The sequence below is a fragment of the Somniosus microcephalus genome, chromosome 1 (genome assembly GCF_052327205.1).
Source record: "Somniosus microcephalus isolate GS21.2 chromosome 1, FLI_Smic_1.0, whole genome shotgun sequence".
Classification (NCBI taxonomy): Eukaryota; Metazoa; Chordata; class Chondrichthyes; order Squaliformes; family Somniosidae; genus Somniosus; species Somniosus microcephalus.
The window spans coordinates 441,131,356-441,149,835 of NC_140987.1; the positions used below are offsets into that span (position 1 = coordinate 441,131,356).

The 18,480-nt window shown below is 48.6% G+C and overlaps 1 protein-coding gene and 1 long non-coding RNA gene across 2 annotated transcripts in view; one reads left to right on the plus strand and one right to left on the minus strand.

Annotated features, from left to right (window-relative positions):
• npas2 (neuronal PAS domain protein 2) overlaps positions 1-18,480 on the plus strand; it is a 351,575-nt gene that overhangs the window by 301,286 nt on the left and 31,809 nt on the right. The window contains exon 12 of the mRNA XM_086001688.1: positions 15,799-15,883. Within this exon, the coding sequence (XP_085857814.1) occupies positions 15,799-15,883 (85 nt within the window). The remainder of the gene's footprint in view (positions 1-15,798; positions 15,884-18,480) is intronic.
• Positions 1-18,480, minus strand: part of LOC147125340 (uncharacterized) — an 80,107-nt gene that overhangs the window by 58,969 nt on the left and 2,658 nt on the right. The window lies entirely within an intron of this gene.

The following is an 18,480-nucleotide window of genomic DNA, read 5'->3' on the forward strand; positions in this document are numbered from 1 at the left end:
GACTTCCCAAGGTGGGGGCAGGGAATGGCCTTATAAGCATCTACAATGCTTGTGTAGACTTGATCCAGTGTGTTCTCCCCTCTTGTGGGGCAGGAAACATTCTGGTGGAATTTCGGTAGTACAGTTTTTAGGTTTATGTGATTGAAGTCCCCCGCCACGATAAAAGCTCCGTCTGGGTGCGCAGTTTGTTGTTCGCTGATGGCCCTGTAGAGGTCCTTCAGTGCTAGTTTGGCATTAGCGTGTGGTGGGATGTAGACCGCAGTGATGATAACAGCCGTGAATTCCCGAGGCAGGTAGAAGGGTCTGCACCTTACCATGAGGAATTCCAAATCAGACGAACAGGATCTATCGATTATGTCCGTGTTAGTGCACCAGGCATTGTTAGTGTAAATGCACAAACCGCCTCCCTTGCTCTTACCGGAGTCTGCAGTTCTGTTGGCGCAGAAGACCATGCGTCCTTCTAGTTGGATGGTGGTGTCAGGGATGCCGTTGTTCAACCAGGTCTCTATGAAGATCATGGCGCAGCATTCTTTTGTCCTTTTCTGTGAGGAGAGATCAAGTTTGATCTCATCCATTTTGTTTTCTAGTGACCTGACGTTGGCCAGGAAAATACTTGGGAGGGAGGGTTTGTGTGGGGCCCTCTTCAGCCTATTTTGGATTCCGGCCCTCTTACCCCGCTTCTGCTTGCATTTCCTGCGCGGTCTGCGCCGACTTCCGGCTGGGGAAGGACGCCACGCTGGTCCCGGGGGTCAGGCGATGTCAGGAGGCAGATCGATGGCGCCGAGTGTGAGCCGCACGCAGTCGGCCCTGATGTCGAGGAGCATCTGCCGGCTGTACAGTAGGTCTGCTGACCTCCCACCTCAGCTTCACAGACGAGGTCTAGGCGCAGCAGGAAACCAGTGGGTGACCTGTCAAATCCAAAAAGCTGGGAAACAACCATTGATAAGTGGCTGTAAATAAGCCACTAATTATTTTAATTGCCTCCCCCACTGCTGCGTGACAGGTCTGCTCAGCGCTGGCAGACCCGACATCGGGAAAGTCCAGTGTGCGCGTTTTGACAACAGATTCCCGACTCGCTATAAACATTTAAAATTAAACAGCTGAACTGCCACCCAGCCTGCCTGCTGAGCGCTGGCAAAATTCCAGCCTAACTTTTTTTAAATGTTAGAGAGTGCAAGACAAAGATTGGGGCTCTCACATGGGGAAAAGGCAAAAGGAAAGCTTCTTAAAAATTTTAATTTTTATTAAAATGGATATATTTGACACTGCACAAAAATTAAAATGAGTTCTTCAGGGCCATAACCTTTGTTTAGCAGTCAATACGCAGTTGAAGTCCCAGTTACACCTCAGAGACGCGGACCATGTACAGCAGGCACCTCAAAGCACTGGAGCGGTACCACCATCGCTGCCTCCGCAAGATCCTGCAAATCCATTGGCAAGATAAGCGCACCGACATCAGTGTTCTTGCTCAGGCCAATATCCCCAGCATCGAAGCTTTGACCACGCTCAATCAGCTCCGATGGATGGATCACATTGTCCGCATGCCCGATACAAGACTCCCAAAACAAGCACTCTACTCGGAGCTCCGGCACGGCAAGAGAGCCCCAGGTGGGCAGAGGAAACGCTTCAAGGACACCCTCAAAGCCTCCTTGAAAAAGTGTAACATCCCCACCGACACCTGGGAATTCCTGGCCCAAGGCCGCACAAAGTGGAGGAGAAGCATCCGGGAAGGTGCCGAACACCTCGAGTCACTTCACTGGGAGCAAGCGAAGCCAAGTGCAAACAGCGGAATGAGCGCACATCAACCTAAGCACCCCACCCATCCGCCCCTTCAACCACCGTCTGCCCCACCTATGACAGAGGCTGTAGGTCCCGCATTGGACTCATCAGTCACCTGCGAACTCATTTTTAATGTGGAAGCAAGTCATCCTCGGTTCTGAGGGACTGCCTAAGAAGACACCTGATCCCTTTGGGTCAAACCTTTAGTGGGGATTTTAAACAGCGTGATTACCGTGGAAGAGCCGAAGCTTTCGTCAGTTTCCCTGATTTGAGAAATTTCACTGGTTGCCGGCTCTGTGGGGGGGGTGGGGTGTGTGTGCTGGGGGCACCGTACAGCCCAGTGTCGGAGCTGTCAGTGACTGGCCGCAACTTCGGGATTTCCGCACGCGCCTGTGCCAAATTCCAAAGTTGCGGTCAGTTTTCAAAGGCGGACTGACGGCGAACGCTGCCGGTTCGCCATCATCTGGAGCACCAATTCCCAAGCCAATCTTTCCTTTCCAATGCCCCTGCTTAAGAGTGAGAAGAAAAAACAAGCTTGTGGATATCATCCGCTGATATGGAACCTGCACTATTTTTCCTGCACTGGATTTCCCCCTTTTTCGACTCCAGCTGACCATCGCAACACAAACGACGGGAGATTTCTCTCTCCCTCTCTGAGCAAGGTTTAAAATTGGCGGAACAGAGCATATCTGGAAGTGAAATTGTTTTGAGCAAAAAAATGCCACTGGTGCTTCTTTCTTTGGAATCAACAGTTTGCACATTTGTAGGATGATTGAGATTATTTTCAAAATGAAAATCGTGAGGTCAGGGAACGTCAAGTTTGAGTGTAGAACAGGGAGCAATTTTGGTAAGAAAAGCAAAAGTCAGCTTGGGGGAAGAAGGTTCCGAGACCGCGCTGACAGCAGGGAACATTCGCCTCAGGTAATGCGAGTCACAACCTCAGGCGCACTGCCCATGACCTTCTTGGCCCATGGCGGTGTCAGGTGTACGTGGAGTGGGTCCTGTAACAGAGATAAAAATCACAATTGCTGGCATATTTTTTTTTAGAAGTTCAATTTTTATTAAAGGTTGCCTGCTCAAAAAACTAAAAGCTTTTTAATTTGGTGCTGGTTTCAGCAGCTCATGTCCAAAGAAACACTCCAATTACTGCGGTAATAACTGTTCGCTTTTACTCCCAGACCCTCTCGAACATTCCCGTCAAAGAATAGCAAAGAGAAGTGTAACAGCTACAATGTGCTTACTGCCATCAGAGGGCCACCTAGTGTTGGGGTTAACAATGTGCAAGTACATGGACCATGTACAGCAGGCACCTCAAAACACTGGAGAGGTACCACCAACGCTGCCTCCACAAGATCCTGTAAATCCATTGGCAGGATAGGCGCACCAACGTCAGTGTTCTTGCTCAGGCCAACATCCCCAGCATCGAAGCTTTGACCACGCTCGATCAGCTCCGATGGATGGGTCACATTGTCCGCATGCCCGATACGAGATCTCCCAAAACAAGCGCTCTACTCGGAGCTCCGGCATGGCAAGAGAGCCCCAGGTGGGCAGAGGAAACACTTCAAGGACACCCTCAAAGCCTCCTTGAAAAAGTGTAACATCCCCACCGACACCTGAGAATCCCTGGCCCAAGACCGTACAAAGTGGAGGAGAAGCATCCAGGAAGGCGCCGAACACCTCGAGTCTCTTCGCCGGGAACAAGTAGAAGCCAAGCGCAAACAGCGGAAGGAGCGCATGTCAACCCAAGCACCCCACCCACCCGCCCCTTCAACCACCATCTGCCCCACCTGTGACAGAGACTGTCGGTCCCGCATTGGACTCATCAGTCACCTGAGAACTCATTTTTAGTGTGGAAGCAAGTCATCCTCGGTTCCGAGGGACTGCCTAAGAAGACATATCACTGAATCAACTGTGTGTGTGCCGGAGTGGGGAATAACCTTTCACAGAGTAAAAAGGCCCAACAATTTTGAAGATGCTTTCATTTTTAAAAAATGTTATTCATTCATGGGATGTGAGCGTCACTGGCTAGGCCAGCATTTATTGTCCATCCCTACTTGCCCTCGAAAAGGTGGTGGTGAGCCGCCATCTTGAACCGCTGCAGTCCGCGTGGTACCACAGCAGCAGTAGCGGTTTGGTACAACTGAGTGTCTCGCTGGGCCATTTCACAGGGCAGTTAAGAGTCAACCACATTGCTGTGGGTCTGGAGTCACATATAGGCCAGACCGGGTAAGGGCGGCAGGTTTCACTCCCTAAAGGACATTAGTGAACCAGATGGGTTTTTGCAACAATCCAGTAGACACTAGCTTTTCATTCCAGATTTTTTTATTTCATTAACTGAACTTAAATTCCCCAGCTGCCGTGGTGGGACTTGAACTCATGTCTCCGGATCCGGATTACGAGTCCAGGAACATAACCACCAAGCAACAATGATAACTATTTTCTTCAGCATTGCCATGCCACTGCCTTGGCTCTGTGAAGAATCTGTCCTCCATGGTTTGCAAGATAAAGCGGCCCCTTTAAATAAAATGTTGCCCAGTGTGTTGGTTGATGTCATACAGGCTCGAGGGGCCGAATGGCCTACTCCTGCTCCTATCTTCTATGTTTCTATGTAAGAGTTTCACGGGTTTTACACATGCATGCCACAGGTATGTTCAGCTATCAAGATGTTCAAATCACATATGCGTGTTTGGTATTCAGACTGCAGTGCGTGTAACAGAATGCACTGTGGGCAGAATTGACAGCGGCTGTGATGGCTGCTCAGGGCCTCGCTGGCAAAACCATTTTATGAATCAGGGAGGCACTGCCAACATTGTATTGTGCCCCAGCACTTTGGAGAAAAACGCAGTGCTGCACTGCCACCAAAGGTACAGAATAAAAACCACATGGAAAAGCCAAGAGTAATAGCACGGATACAGCAGATGTATCTATCCTAGTACTCTGCCCGTATCCTAATTCGCACCAAGCCCTGTTCACCCATCAGCCCCTGTGCTCGCTGACCTACATTGGCTCCCGGTCCAGTAATGCCTCGAATTTAAAATTCTCATCCTTGTGCTCAAATCCCTCCACGACCTTGCTTTCCCCATCTCCGTAACCTCCTCCAACCCTACAACCCTCCGAGAACACTGGGCTCCTCCAATTCTGGCCTCTTCTGGCCCCCTCGATTTCCTTCACCCCACCACTGGTGGCCGTGCTTTCAGCTGCCTGGGCCCTAAGCTCTAGAATTCCCTCCCTAACCGTCTCTGCCCCTCTTCCTCTCTTTCCTCCCTTAAGACGCTCCTTAAAACCTACCTCTTTGACCAAGCTTTTTGTCCTGTCCTAATATCTCAAGTGGCTTGGTGTCAAACCTTGCCTGATAACGCAGGGTAGGATAAAGAAAAAACGGGAGGCATATGACAGATACCGAGGGCTAAATATTCCAGAATCTTTAGAGGAGTACAGAAAGTGCAGGGGTGCAATTAAAAAGGATATTAGGAAAGCAAAGAGAGAGCATGGAAAATTCTTGGCAAGTAACATCAAGGAAAACCCAAAGATGTTTTATAAATATATTAAGAGTAAGAGGATAACTAAAGAAAGGGTAGAACCTATTAGAGATCATGAGGGTAATCTGTGTGTGGAGGCGGGAGATGTCGGTAGGGTTCTTAATGAATACTTTGCGTCTGTTTTCACAAAGGAGAGGGGCGAAGCAGACATTGCTATTGGGGGGGAGGAGAGTGAAATATTAGATGAAATAAACACAGTGAGAGAGGAAGTGTTAAGGGGTTTAGCAGCTTTAAAAGTGGATAAATCCCCAGGCCCGGATGAAATGTATCCCAGGCTGTTAAGCGAAGCAAAAGAAGAAATAGCAGAGGCCCTGACCATCATTTTCCAATCCTTTCTGGCTTCAGGTGTGGTGCCGAAGGACTGGAGGACTGCTAATGTGGTACCCTTGTTTAAAAAGGGAGAAAAGGATAGACCGAGTAATTACAGGCCAGTCAGCCTAATCTCGGTGGTGGGAAAATTATTGGAAAGAATTCTGAAGGACAGGATAAATCTTCATTTAGAAAGACACAGATTAATCAAGGATAGTCAGCATGGATTTGTTAAGGGAAGGTCGTGTCTGACAAATTTGATTGAATTTTTTGAGGAGGTAACAAGGAGGGTAGATGAGGGTAGTGCGTTTGATGTAGTGTATATGGACTTTAGCAAGGCTTTTGATAAGGTTACACATGGCAGACTGGTCACGAAGTTAAAAGCCCATGGGATCCAGGGCAAAGTGTCAAGTTGGATTCAAAACTGGCTCGGAGACAGGAAGCAGAGGGTAATGGTTGATGGGTGTTTTTGTGACTGGAAGGCTGTTTCCAGTGGGGTTCCGCAGGGCTCAGTACTAGGTCCCTTGCTTTTTGTGGTATATATCAATGATCTAGACTTGAATATAGGGGGTATGATTAAGAAGTTTGCAGGTGATACTAAAATCAGCTGTGTGGTTGATACTGAAGAAGGAAGCTGTAGACTGCAGGAAGATATCAATAAGTTGGACAGGTGGGCAGAACAGTGGCAAATGGAATTCAATCCGGAGAAGTGTGTGGTAATGCATTTGGGGAGGGCTAACAAGGAAAGGGAATACACATTAAATGGTAGGACACTGAGTAGTGTAGAGGAACAAAGGGACCTTGGAGTGCATGTCCACAGATCCCTGAAGGTAGCGGGCCAAGTGGATAAGGTGGTTAAGAAGGCATACAGAATGCTTGCCTTTATTAGCTGTGGCATAGAATACAAGAGCAGGGGGGTTATGCTTCAACTGTATAAAACAGTTAGGCCTCAGCTAGAGTACTGCGTGCAGTTCTGGTCATCACATTACAGGAAAGATGTGATTGCACTAGAGAGGGTACAGAGGAGATTTACAAGGATGTTGCCGGGAGTAGAGAATCTTAGCTATGAGGAAAGACTGGATAGGCTGGGTTTGCTTTCATTGGAACAGAGGAGGCTGAGGGGAGACCTTATTGAGGTGTATAAAATTATGAGGGGCCTAGATAAAGTGGATAGAAAGGACCTATTTCCCTTAGCAGAGGGGTCAAAAACCAGGGGGCACAGATTTAAAGTAATTGGTGGAAGGTGTAGAGGGGATTTGAGGGGAAATTTCTTCACCCAGAAGGTTGTGGGGGCCTGGAACTCACTGCCTGAAAGGGTGGTAGAGGCAGGATCCCTAACATTTAAAAAGTACTTGGATGTGCACTTGGGATGCTCTAACCTGCAGGGCTACAGACCAAGAGCTGGGAAGTGGGATTAGGCTGGATAGCTCTTTGTTGGCTGGCGCGGGCACGATGGGCCAAAATAGCCTCCTTCTGTGCTGTAACTTTCTATGACTCTATGGCCTAGAAATTCGGTGGGCTGCGCCACCAGTTAGCGCCCAAAGAGGGCACTTAGTGGGTTTAGCGCCACTGGCCATGCCTCCCGCGAAATTCAGAGGGGTACTAATGGCAGTGTTAGCCTGTAGCGCTGCGCCACCACCGATGACGTCATCGGTGTGCGCAGCGCCCCCCCGCTGTAACGCCGGTCGCAATTTGCAACCGGTTCAGGGGGGGCCTACCTGCGGCGGTAGAGGCGCTAATTAAAGGGGCGGTGTGGGGCGGCCATTTTTTTTGCTGGCCGCCTGCCAGCACCTCCTCACGCCGCCGTCCCCGGCCTCCTGAGCACCCCCCCCACCCCCGGGTTGTGGCAGCTGTGTCCCAAAAGCCCGGCACTTCTCCTCGGTGCCGAGCTCTTTTGCCGGCACTCACGCTCTCTGATCGCGCTGCTGCAGCGCGCCGTGCCGCAGCGTGTGGCGCTGCGGCACGTTGCGCTGCGATTTTCAGTTGCAGCGCCCCAAGAGGGATGCGGGACGCCTCGAGCAGCGCCCCGCTTCCGTTTGGGGCGCTGAAACTGAATTTCCGGCTGGCGCTCGCGGCTCCTTCCGGGGCGGTACTTCCGGCGCCCAGGCGTGGGGCGCCACCGAATTTCTAGGCCTATGACTCTAATGCTCCTGTGAAGTGCCTTGGGATGTTTTACTACGTTAAAGGCGCTATATAAATGCATATTACTGTTGATGTTGATTTCAAAGTAGAGCCTTCACATAAAAACTGATGGTAGATTGAGAGAACTTGCATTTATATAGTACCTTATCACATCCTCAGAATATCCCAAAGTGCCTACATCCAATGAATTACAGTTGAAGTGCTGATGTTACATCAGCATGCATGGCAGCCAATTTACACACAGCAAGATCCCACAAACAGCAAATGAGAGGAAGTACCAATTAAACTGTTTTTCTGGTGTCGGTTGAGAGAGGAACGCCACCGGGAGAACGCCCCCGTTTCTCTTCCAATACTGACATGGAATCTTTTACATCCACCTGAGCAGGCAGACAGGGGTGCCAGTTTAATGTCTCATCCAAAAGATGGCGGAAGTATCAGCTCAAAGTATGAACACAGGTCTTGGAGCGGGGTGGGTGGGACTGGTGGGTGGAGGTGGGGGGCGGGTGCTTGAACCCACAAGCCTTCTGACTCAAAGGTCAGAGTGCTACCACAAGGAAAAATACCTGTCATATTGGGCAGCAACAACAAAAACCCAAAGCAAACTCAATTGCTACTTGACCCTAAACAGACAATACAACATGGCTGAGTACCTGACCATGGTAAAGGATAACAAACTGAGAAAAACCTTGACAAGGTACAGACTTAGCGAACATAGCCTAGCGATCGAAAAAGGCAGACACAGGCAGACCAGGCTGCCAAGAGAGGACAGGATATGTTCTCACTGCAGTCAGGGAGTAGTGGAGACAGAGATGCACTTCCTCACAGCCTGTGGAAAATATCAGGGCATCAGGGAGAATTTCTACCAAAAATTCTCACAAATATGCCCTGAATTCATAAATCTGAATGACGACCAAAAACTCCCATACCTACTGGGGGAGGAGAGAAGCTGTGTAGCACTGGCGGCACACTATGTTACAGCTTGCCATGAACAGAGGGACAACCAGTAAACCTAAGAAGAGTATATATAAATAATGCTAATGTATATTTATACACTCAGGGATATACCTGTTTATACACTGTATGAATAGAACTGCGTTTATGTGTTCAACCATAAATGTATTTTGATGCTTTGGCAACATAAGATGTACCTTATCATGCCAATAAAGCGATTTGAATTGAATTGAATTGAATTGACTCGCTCCACATGATAAAATTATATATAAATAGTTTGTGATCCAAAGTCAATAACCGCTGGTTTTTTAACAAAATAAAAAATGCAGTAGAAATAGCAAGTAACTTTTGCCAAGCAAGCTAAAGCAAACAGACAGCTATGTATGAAGCCAATTGATCTTATAGTACCCTCTAGCTGTAGGCTAACTCACTGCAATCTCACACACTTTTTGACAGGATACGATAGCAAAATACTGCGGATGCTGGAAATCCGAAATAACAACAGAAAACGCTGGAAAAACTCAGGTGGTCAGGGCAGCATCCGTGGAGAGAGAAACAGAGTTAACGTTTCAGGTCGAAACCCTTCGTCAGAACTGAGAAAAAAAGCAGGAAATGAAACAGATTAAAAAGCCAGTTGGGGGGCTGGGCCTTGAATATCTCTTAATGTCTCTTCACCTCTCAGACCTTCCCTTTTGTTCTTTCATCCCCTCGCCCATTTCCCCGCCCCCAAACTTGCTTTTTAATCTGTTTCATTTCCTGCTTTTTTCTCAGTTCTGACGAAAGGTCTTCAACCTGAAACGTTGACTCGGTTTCTCTCTCCACGGATGTTGCCCTGGCCTGCTGAGCTTTTCCAGCATTTTCTGTTGTTATTTCACTTTTTGACAGCGCTATTCTCAGGAAAGTTGTTGATGTCTTCAAGGCACTTGCTTTTAATGAGTCCGTTCCCCCACCTGAAGGTGAAGGAGAATGCCTTAGGAATCAAGAAAAAAAAACTCACTGCCGCAATCACTTTTACCGACTAGCGTTTGGAACCAATCAAAAAAACACTTTACTGCTACCCCCTTACCTCACTGTCTCTCACCAAGTCTCTCACAGACTTCTCCTGTATCCTCCGACCAACACCACATAGATACACCACAATATTAAACATGCCCACAACCTGCAGTAAACTTAAGGCACCTAACCTACTGCAGACTTGGTATCGACCTGCAGTAAACTGAGGCACTCTCAACAGATACAAAGCTCGACCGTATCCTCACCGTAAACATTACCACAGGAGACACACCAGCGATGTTAAAAGCTAGGCACCTACATACAGCACAGTGCATGTAATGCATGGCAATATTTACCACGACCTGCATTTATATAGCGCCTTTAACGTAGTAAACCGTCCCAAGTCACTTCACAGCAGCGTTACCAGACAAAACTTAGAATATTCATACCTTGTAGTTTGCTGTGTTGCACTTTGAAGAGCAAGAGAAGGAGCAGTACATGGAATTAGACAGTTCCAGATCCACCTTGCTTTGCTTGGTGGTTAGGTGTGGCCAATGTACTTAAAGCACACAATAGAGATGGAGGCCAGCAATGTTGATGTTGTGTATCTGAATGGTTGAAAGTGAAAGGATGAGATCTATCTCCTTCTTCTTAGGCAGTCCCTCGGAACCGAGGATGACTTACTTCCACGTTAAAAATGAGTTCGCAGGTGACTGATGAGTCCAATGCGGGACCTACAGTCTCTGTCACAGGTGGGGCAGACGGTGGTTGAAGGGGCGGGTGGGTGGGGTGCTTGGGTTGACGTGCACTCCTTGTGCTGCCTGCGCATGGCTTCCACTTGCTCCCAGCGAAGAGACTCGAAGAGTTCGGTGCCTTCCCGGATGCTTCTCCTCCACTTTGTGCGGTCTTGGGCCAAGGATTCCCAGGTGTCGATGGGGATGTTACACTTTTCCAAGGAGGCTTTGAGGGTGTCCTTGAAGCATTTCCTCTGCCCACCTGGGGCTCTCTTGCCGTGCCGGAGCTCCAAGTAGAGCACCTGTTTTGGGAGTCTCGTATCGGGCATGCGGACAATGTGACCCGTCCATCGGAGCTGATCGAGCGTGGTCAAAGCTTTGATGCTGGAGATGTTGGCCTGAGCAAGAACACTGACTATCCTGCCAATGGATTTGCAGGATCTTGCGGAGGCAGCGTTGGTGGTACCTCTCCAGTGCTTTGAGGTGCCTGCTGTACATGGTCCATGTCTCTGAGGCATACAGCAGGGCGGGTATCATTGCTGCTCTGTAGACTATGAGCTTAGTGCCGGGTTTGAGGTCCTGGTCTTCAAACACTCTCTTCCTCAGGCGACCGAAGGCTGCACTGCCAGTGCCAGAGATCTATCTGCAAGTGTATGAAGAGACTTAAAGCAAGACCTGGAACTTTTTTTTAATCATTTATGGGTTCTTCTCTTCTTAGGCAGTCCCTCGGAACCGAGGATACCTTTGGGTTAATGGGATATGGCAGTTCATCTTGTAGATGGTCCACACTGCAGCCACGGTACGCCAGTGGTGGAGTGAGTGAATGTTTAAGGTGTTGGATGGGGTACCAATCAAGCGGGTTGTTTTGTCCTGGATGGTGTCGAGCTTCTTGAGTGTTGTTGGAGCTGCACTCATCCAGGCAAGTGGAGAGTATTCCATCACACTCCTGACTTGTGCCTTGTAGATGGTGGAAAGGCTTTGAGGAGTCAGGAGGTGAGACACTCGCCACAGAATACCCAGCCTCTGACCTGCTCTTCTTACCACAGTATTTAGTGGCTGGTCCAGTTAAGTTTCTGGTCAATGGTGACCCCCAGGATGTTGATGGTGGGGGATTTGGCGATGGTAATGCCGTTGAATGTCAAGGGGCGGTGGTTAGACTCTCTCTTGTTGGAGATAGTCATTGCCTGGCACTTGTGTGGTGCGAATCTTACCTGCCACTTATCAGCCCAAGCCTGAACGTCATCCAGGTCTTGTTGCATGCAGGCATGAACTGCTTCATTATCTGAGGAGTTACGAATGGCACTCAACACTGTGCAGTCATCAGCGAACATCCCCATTTCTGACCTTATGTTGGAGGGAAGGTCATTGATGAAGCAGCTGAAGATGGCTGGGCCTGGGACACTGCCCTGAGGAACTCCTGCAGCGATGTACTGGGGCTGTGACGATTGACCTTCAATCACCACAACCATCTTCCTTTGTGCTAGGTATCACTCCAGCCAGTGGAGAGTTTTCCCCCCGATTCCCATTGACTTCAGTTTTACTAGGGCTCCTTCATGCCACACTCGGTCAAATGCTGCCTTGATGTCAAGGGCAGTCACTCTCATCCGCACTCTACCGCAAGCCCACGGACAACCTCACGATGCTTCACTTCTCCAGCTTCCACCCTAACCACGTTAAAGAAGCCATCCCCTATGGACAAGCCCTGCGAATACACAGGATCTGCTCAGACGAGGAGGAACGCGATGGACACCTACAGACACTGAAAGACGCCCTTGTAAGAACGGGATATGACGCTCGACTCGTCGATCGACAGTTCCGACGGGCCACAGTGAAAAATCGCATAGACCTCCTCAGAAGACAAACACGGGACACAACCAACAGAGTACCCTTCGTCGTCCAGTACTTCCCCGGAGCGGAGAAAGTACGGCATGTTCTTCGCAGCCTTCAACATGCCATCGATGACGACGAACACCTCGCTAAGGCCATCCCCACGCCTCCACTACTCGCTTTCAAACAGCCGCCTAACCTCAAACAGACCATCGTTCGCAGCAAATTACCCAGCTTTCAGGAGAACAGCAACCACGACACCACACAACCCTGCCACAGCAACCTCTGCAAGACATGCCAGATCATCAACACAGATACCATCATCACACGTGAGGACACCACCCACCAGGTACATGGTACATACTCATGTGACTCGGCCAACGTTGTCTACCTCATACGTTGCAGGAAAGGATGCTCCGGAGCATGGTACATCGGCGAGACAATGCAGACACTGCGACAACGGATGAACGGACACCGCGCAACAATCACCAGGCAGGACTGTTCCCTCCCAGTCGGGGAACACTTCAGCAGTCAAGGACATTCAGCCTCCGATCTTCGGGTAAGCATTCTCCAAGGTGGCCTTCGAGACACACGACAACGCAAAATCGTCGAGCAGAAACTGATAGCCAAGTTCCGCACCCATGAGGACGGCCTCAACCGAGATCTTGGGTTCATGTCACGCTACATGTAACCCCACCTGATGCAGGGTCATCCAGACTCGAGTCGACATTGGCTTGTTCTCTCTACACAGATGCGGCCGGACCTGCTGTGATTTCCAGCCAAAAAAATGTTTTTTGTCTGTTTTTTTGTTTTTCATACAGACCCCAGCATCTGCAATATTTGACCCCTTGTGACCCCACCTCATTGTTCTTTGATGTAATGTTTCCCTGACTGACCTGTTTGGACACCATTCACGCCTTTGACTGCTGTGATTATCTCTCTGCCGAGGTGTGATAAATGGCAGTTGGAAAGGTTACCTGTAAACATCTGACATGATTCTCTGACTATATAAGCTGTGTCTTTATGCATTTCTCCACTTCACCTGAAGAAGGAGCAGCGCTCCGAAAGCTTGTGATTTCAAATAAAGCTGCTGGACTATAACCTGGTGTTGTGTAACTTCTTACATTACTCTCATCTCACCTCACCTCTGGAATTCAGCTCCTTTGTCAATGTTTGGACCAAGGCTGTAATGAGGTCGGGAGCCAAGTGGTCTTGGCAGAACCCAAACTGGGCATCAGTGAGCAGGTTATTGCTGAGTAAGTGCCGCTTAATAGCATTGTTGATGACACCTTCTATCACTTTGCTGATGATTGAGAGTAGACTGATGGGGCAGTAATTGGCCGGATTGGATTTGTCCTGCTTTTTGTGGACAGGATATACCTGGGCAGTTTTCCGTATTGTCAGATAGATGCCAGTGTTGTAGCTGTACTGGAACAGCTTGGCTAGAGGCGTGGCTAGTTCTGGAGCACAAGCCTTCAGCACGACAGCCGGGATGTTGTCGGGGCCCATAGCCTTTGCTGTATCCAGTGTGCTCAGCCGTTTATTGATATCACGTGGAGTGAATCGAATTGGCTGAAGACTGGCTTCTGTGATGGTGGGGACCTCAGGAGGAGGCCAATATAGACCATCCACTTGGCACTTCTGGCTGCAAACACTTCAGCCTTGTCTTTTGCACTCACGTGCTCAGCTCCACCATCATTGAGGATGGGGATATTCATGGAGCCTCCTCCTCCTGTTAGTTGTTTAATGGTCCACCACCATTCACGACTGGACTGATCCGCTGATTGCGGGATTGCTTAGCCCTGTCTATAGTATGCTGCTTCTGCTTTTTAGCATGCATGTAGTCCTGTGTTGCAGCTTTCCCAGGTTGGCACCTCATTTTTAGATATGCCTGGTGCTGCTCCTGGCATCTACACTCCTCATTGAACCAGGGTTGGTCCCCTGGCTTGATGGTAATGGTAGAGTGAGGGATATGCCGGGCCATGAGGTTACAGATTGTGGTGGAATACAATTGTGCTATTGCTGATGGCACACAGCAACCTCATGGATGCCCAGATTTTGAGCTGCTAGTTCTGTTCTGAATCTATCCCATTTAGCATTGTGGTAGTGCCACACAACATGATGGAGGGTGTCCTCAGTGTGAAGATGAGACGTCGTCTCCACAATGACTGTGCGGTGGTCACTGCTACCAATACTGTCATGGACAGATGCATCTGCAACAGGTAGATTGGTGTGGATGAGGACAAGTAGGTTTTTCCCTCGTGTTGGTTCTCTCACCACCTGTCGCAGGCCCAGACTGGCAGTAATGTCCTTCAGGACTCGGCCAGCTCGGCCAGTAGTGGTGCTACCGAGCCACTCTTGGTGATGGACATTGAAGTCCCCCACCCAGAGTACATTCTGCACCCTTGCTACTCTCAATGCTTCTTCCAAGTGGTGTTCAACATGGAGGAGTACTGATTCATCAGCTGAGGGAGGGCGGTAGGTGATAATCAGCAGGAGGTTTCCTTGCCCATGCTTGACCTGAAACCATGAGACTTCATGGGGTCCGGAGTCAATGTTGAGGACTCCCAGGGGCCTTCCCGACTGTGCCGCCCCAGCAGGACAGACCCAAAGATGGTGATGGAGGAGTTTGGGACATTGACTGAAAGGTATGATTCTGTGAGTATGACTATGTCAGGCTGTTGCTTGACTAGTCTGTGGGACAGCTCCCCCAATTTTGGCGAGGAGGACTTTGGATGGTCGACTGGGCTGGGTGTGCCATTGTCGTGTCCGTAGCCAGTGCCGAGTGGTCCGTCTGGTTTCACTTTTATTATTGTGTTTCATAGCGGTTTCTTACAACTGAGTGGCTTGCTAGGCCGTTTCAGAGGGCAGTTAAGAGTCAACCACATTGCTGTGGGTCTGGAGTCACATATAGGCCAGACCGGGAAGATTTCCTTCCCTAAAAGGGCATTAGTGAACCAGATGGGTTTTTACGACAATCTGACAGTTTCATCGTTACTGATACTAGCTTTATCAGATTTATTTAATTAACTGAATTTAAATTCCCCAGCTGCCGTGGTGAGATTTAAACTCATTAGTCCAGGCCTTCTGGATTACTAGCCCAGTAACATTCCCACTATGCTACTGTTCCCAATAACTGTTCATCGAGTCTGTGGTGTACCGAAAACTTGTATGAAGAACAAGTTGGAGTTGTAAATAGTTGAATGTCTCAGTGCTCGATATATTTGGCCCCTAGAATGATATTAGGTTCATGTTTGGCGGTAATAATTTTGTGTGTGTACGTATAGTTTGGACATGGCGTAAGTTATTTCAATCTGTCATTAATGGGAGTTTCTTGCTGCTTTGAGTACTTTGAAGTATAAACTTGGCCAGTTGTGTCTTTTCACCTGATGTTCGTCCTGTACAGTTTTTGACCAATAATATAAACTGATGTCTGCAATATCACTGAATCACAAATTGTCACACTTTCTGGATGGTATAAATAATTAGCACAAAATTGTTTGGCTTCATTCCCTGATTTGCAGCTATGCGGAAGTCAGAGCAGAGAGACGACGTGAACTGGGCCTCGAGGAATCATCCCCTGAAATCCTGGCTCCGTCAGCCCTTAAGGTAGCGTTAACAGTATGTGGTTGTCAGACCTTTGATCCAGTCGCCTTCGTGCTCAAAGCTCACATTTCTTTAAGCCCTGTAGTACGTCGGTATTATCAACAAAACAAATCTATAGTCGACTATATAGAGAGAGAGAGTAGAGAGGGAGAAAGCGTTTCCACTGGCAGGAGGGTCGGTAACCAGAGGACACAGATTTAAGATAATTGGAGACATTTTTTTTAACACAGCGAGTTGTTATGATCGGGAATGCACTGCATGAGAGGGCGGTGGAAGCAGATTCAATAGTAACTGATGTAAGAAAACTACTAGGCACTTGGTCTGAGTATTAAACAAGGCTTTAATCAACTGTTTTACAACATGGAGGTCTAGTTGTGTCCTTCACTAGTTCCTGTTAAAGAATGTCCTGAGCAAGCTGGGCCCATGCCCGAGTATTTATACTCTCCCTGGACAGCGCCACCAGCAGGCCGCCCAGTATTACTTCATAAGTCATTTCCACATGAATGACAAGATTCATGTCAGTAACTTTAAAATTAGAAGCGGATATATACTTAAAAAGGAATACAGGAAATTGTGTGTTATCCGGAGGCTAAATGTCCGGCAAGCTCGAGCCACCGGCAAAAATCAGGAGCCGTTTTGTTAGGTTTCTTTTCTTCTTGTGGCTTTTTTTTCCCCAACAGTCAGGCTCTGCAAAGTCTCTGTAGCTTAGCAACAGCTTCAGAGAGACGCTTCCAAGGTACAGGCCGACTGTTTAGAAGCTGTTGCTAAGCAAGAGTGTTTGTTGTCAGATACGGAGATGAAAAGCTCCGTATGCTTCAACATTAACGCTGGTGTGTCCGGCAGTTTTGAGGGAACGGCAACAGCTCGGTCCTGTCGGTGCCGGATAGCACAAAGTTTCCTGTAATTTGCAGGGCTGTGGGGAAAGAGCGGGGGGGGAGCGGGGCTAATTGGAGAGCTCTTTGAAAGAGCCGGCATGGGCACAATGGGCCGAATGGCCTCCTCCTGTGCTGTACGATTCAATGATTCGATGGCTCAGCTAGAACAAGTAGGGGCTTCTTTGATAAGGTCTCTGAGCCAATAATTGCCATCGGGACTTTGCTTCCCACTATTTCACAAAATAGCGCAGAAAGCAGTATGTGTCAAATGACGTCAGCGTGTGAAAGGACAGGTTGCCGAAGTCTGAATGTCGGCCATGACTGTCTGCAGATCCGAAGCATGCTTTTTAATGGAGCGTTGGCTCACTCTGTGCTTTGTGTTGTGGATCTGCTGTATAATCGTGAATGCTCAGAGTTGCATGACATAGTGGCTAGGAAGTTCAATTGCCCGATTTTCCAGTGCCACTATCTGCCACCAAAACCACTGTGCCCAGGACAAACGCAGGCTTCCCTGCATCCTAGCTTATCAGTACTTTTAACTAAGTTCTGGTGTTTTTAAAACAAGAGTATGTGATCATTTTTACGTTATATTGAAGAATAGATCTATGTCAAAATGTTCTTGATTTTTCCAAGCGCTACAGTTTTGAAATAAAAATCAGATGGATGTTCATCTCTCTAACAATAAACCATCAGGTTTGCCCGATAGCTAAACCAACTCTGCTAATCTTCCCACAAACTTCAGACCCTCGCCACTGAATCCATTTCCCTCCCCGACCACTGACTCTTCACAAGCTCAGCATCCTATTTAACCCTAAGGTACATTTCTGACCCCATACTTTCACCATCACAAAACCATTTACTTCTCTCGCCATAACATCGCCCGCCTCAGCCCATCCACTGCTGAAACCCTCATCCGCATCACTCTCCAATGCTCTTCTGGACAGCCTCCCATCCTCTGTGCTCCATAATTTTCAGCTCTGCTGCCCATAGCCTATCCTGCACCAAGTCCCGCTCACTCATCACTCCTGTCCTTGCTGACCTACATTGGCTCCCCATCCCTCAAAGCCTCTAATTCAAACTTCCCATCTTTGTGTTTAAATCTCTTCATGACCTTGCGTCTCCCAATTTCTGTAACCTTCGCCAGCCCTATACCCCTTGCCCAAACTCTCTGTTCCTCCTACCCTGGCCTCTTGTGCATCAACCTTTCCTTCGTCCCACCATTGGCAGCCGTGCCCTCAGCCACCTAGCCCACATGCTCTGGAATTCCCTCGCTAAACCTCTCCACCTCTCCACTTCCCTCTCCTCCTTTAGGACCTTCCTTTAAACCCGCCAATCGTACTATATTGATTCTGGAGATGAGGGGGTTGACGTATGAGGAAAGGTTGAGTAGGTTGGGCCTCTACTCATTGGAGTTCAGAAGAATGAGAGGCGATCTTATCGAAACATATAAGATTGTGAAGGGGATTGATCGGGTGGATGCGGGGAGGATGTTTCCACTGATGGGTGAGACTAGAACTAGGGGGCATAATCTAAGAATAAGGGGCTGCCCTTTCAAAACTGAGATGAGGAGAAACTTCTTCACTCAGAGGGTAATAAATCTATGGAATTTGCTACCCCAGAGAGCTGTGGAAGCTGCAACATTGAATAGATTTAAAACGGAGATAGACAGTTTCCTAGCAGATAAAGGAATTAGGGGTTATGGGGAGAGGGCAGGGAAGTGGACGT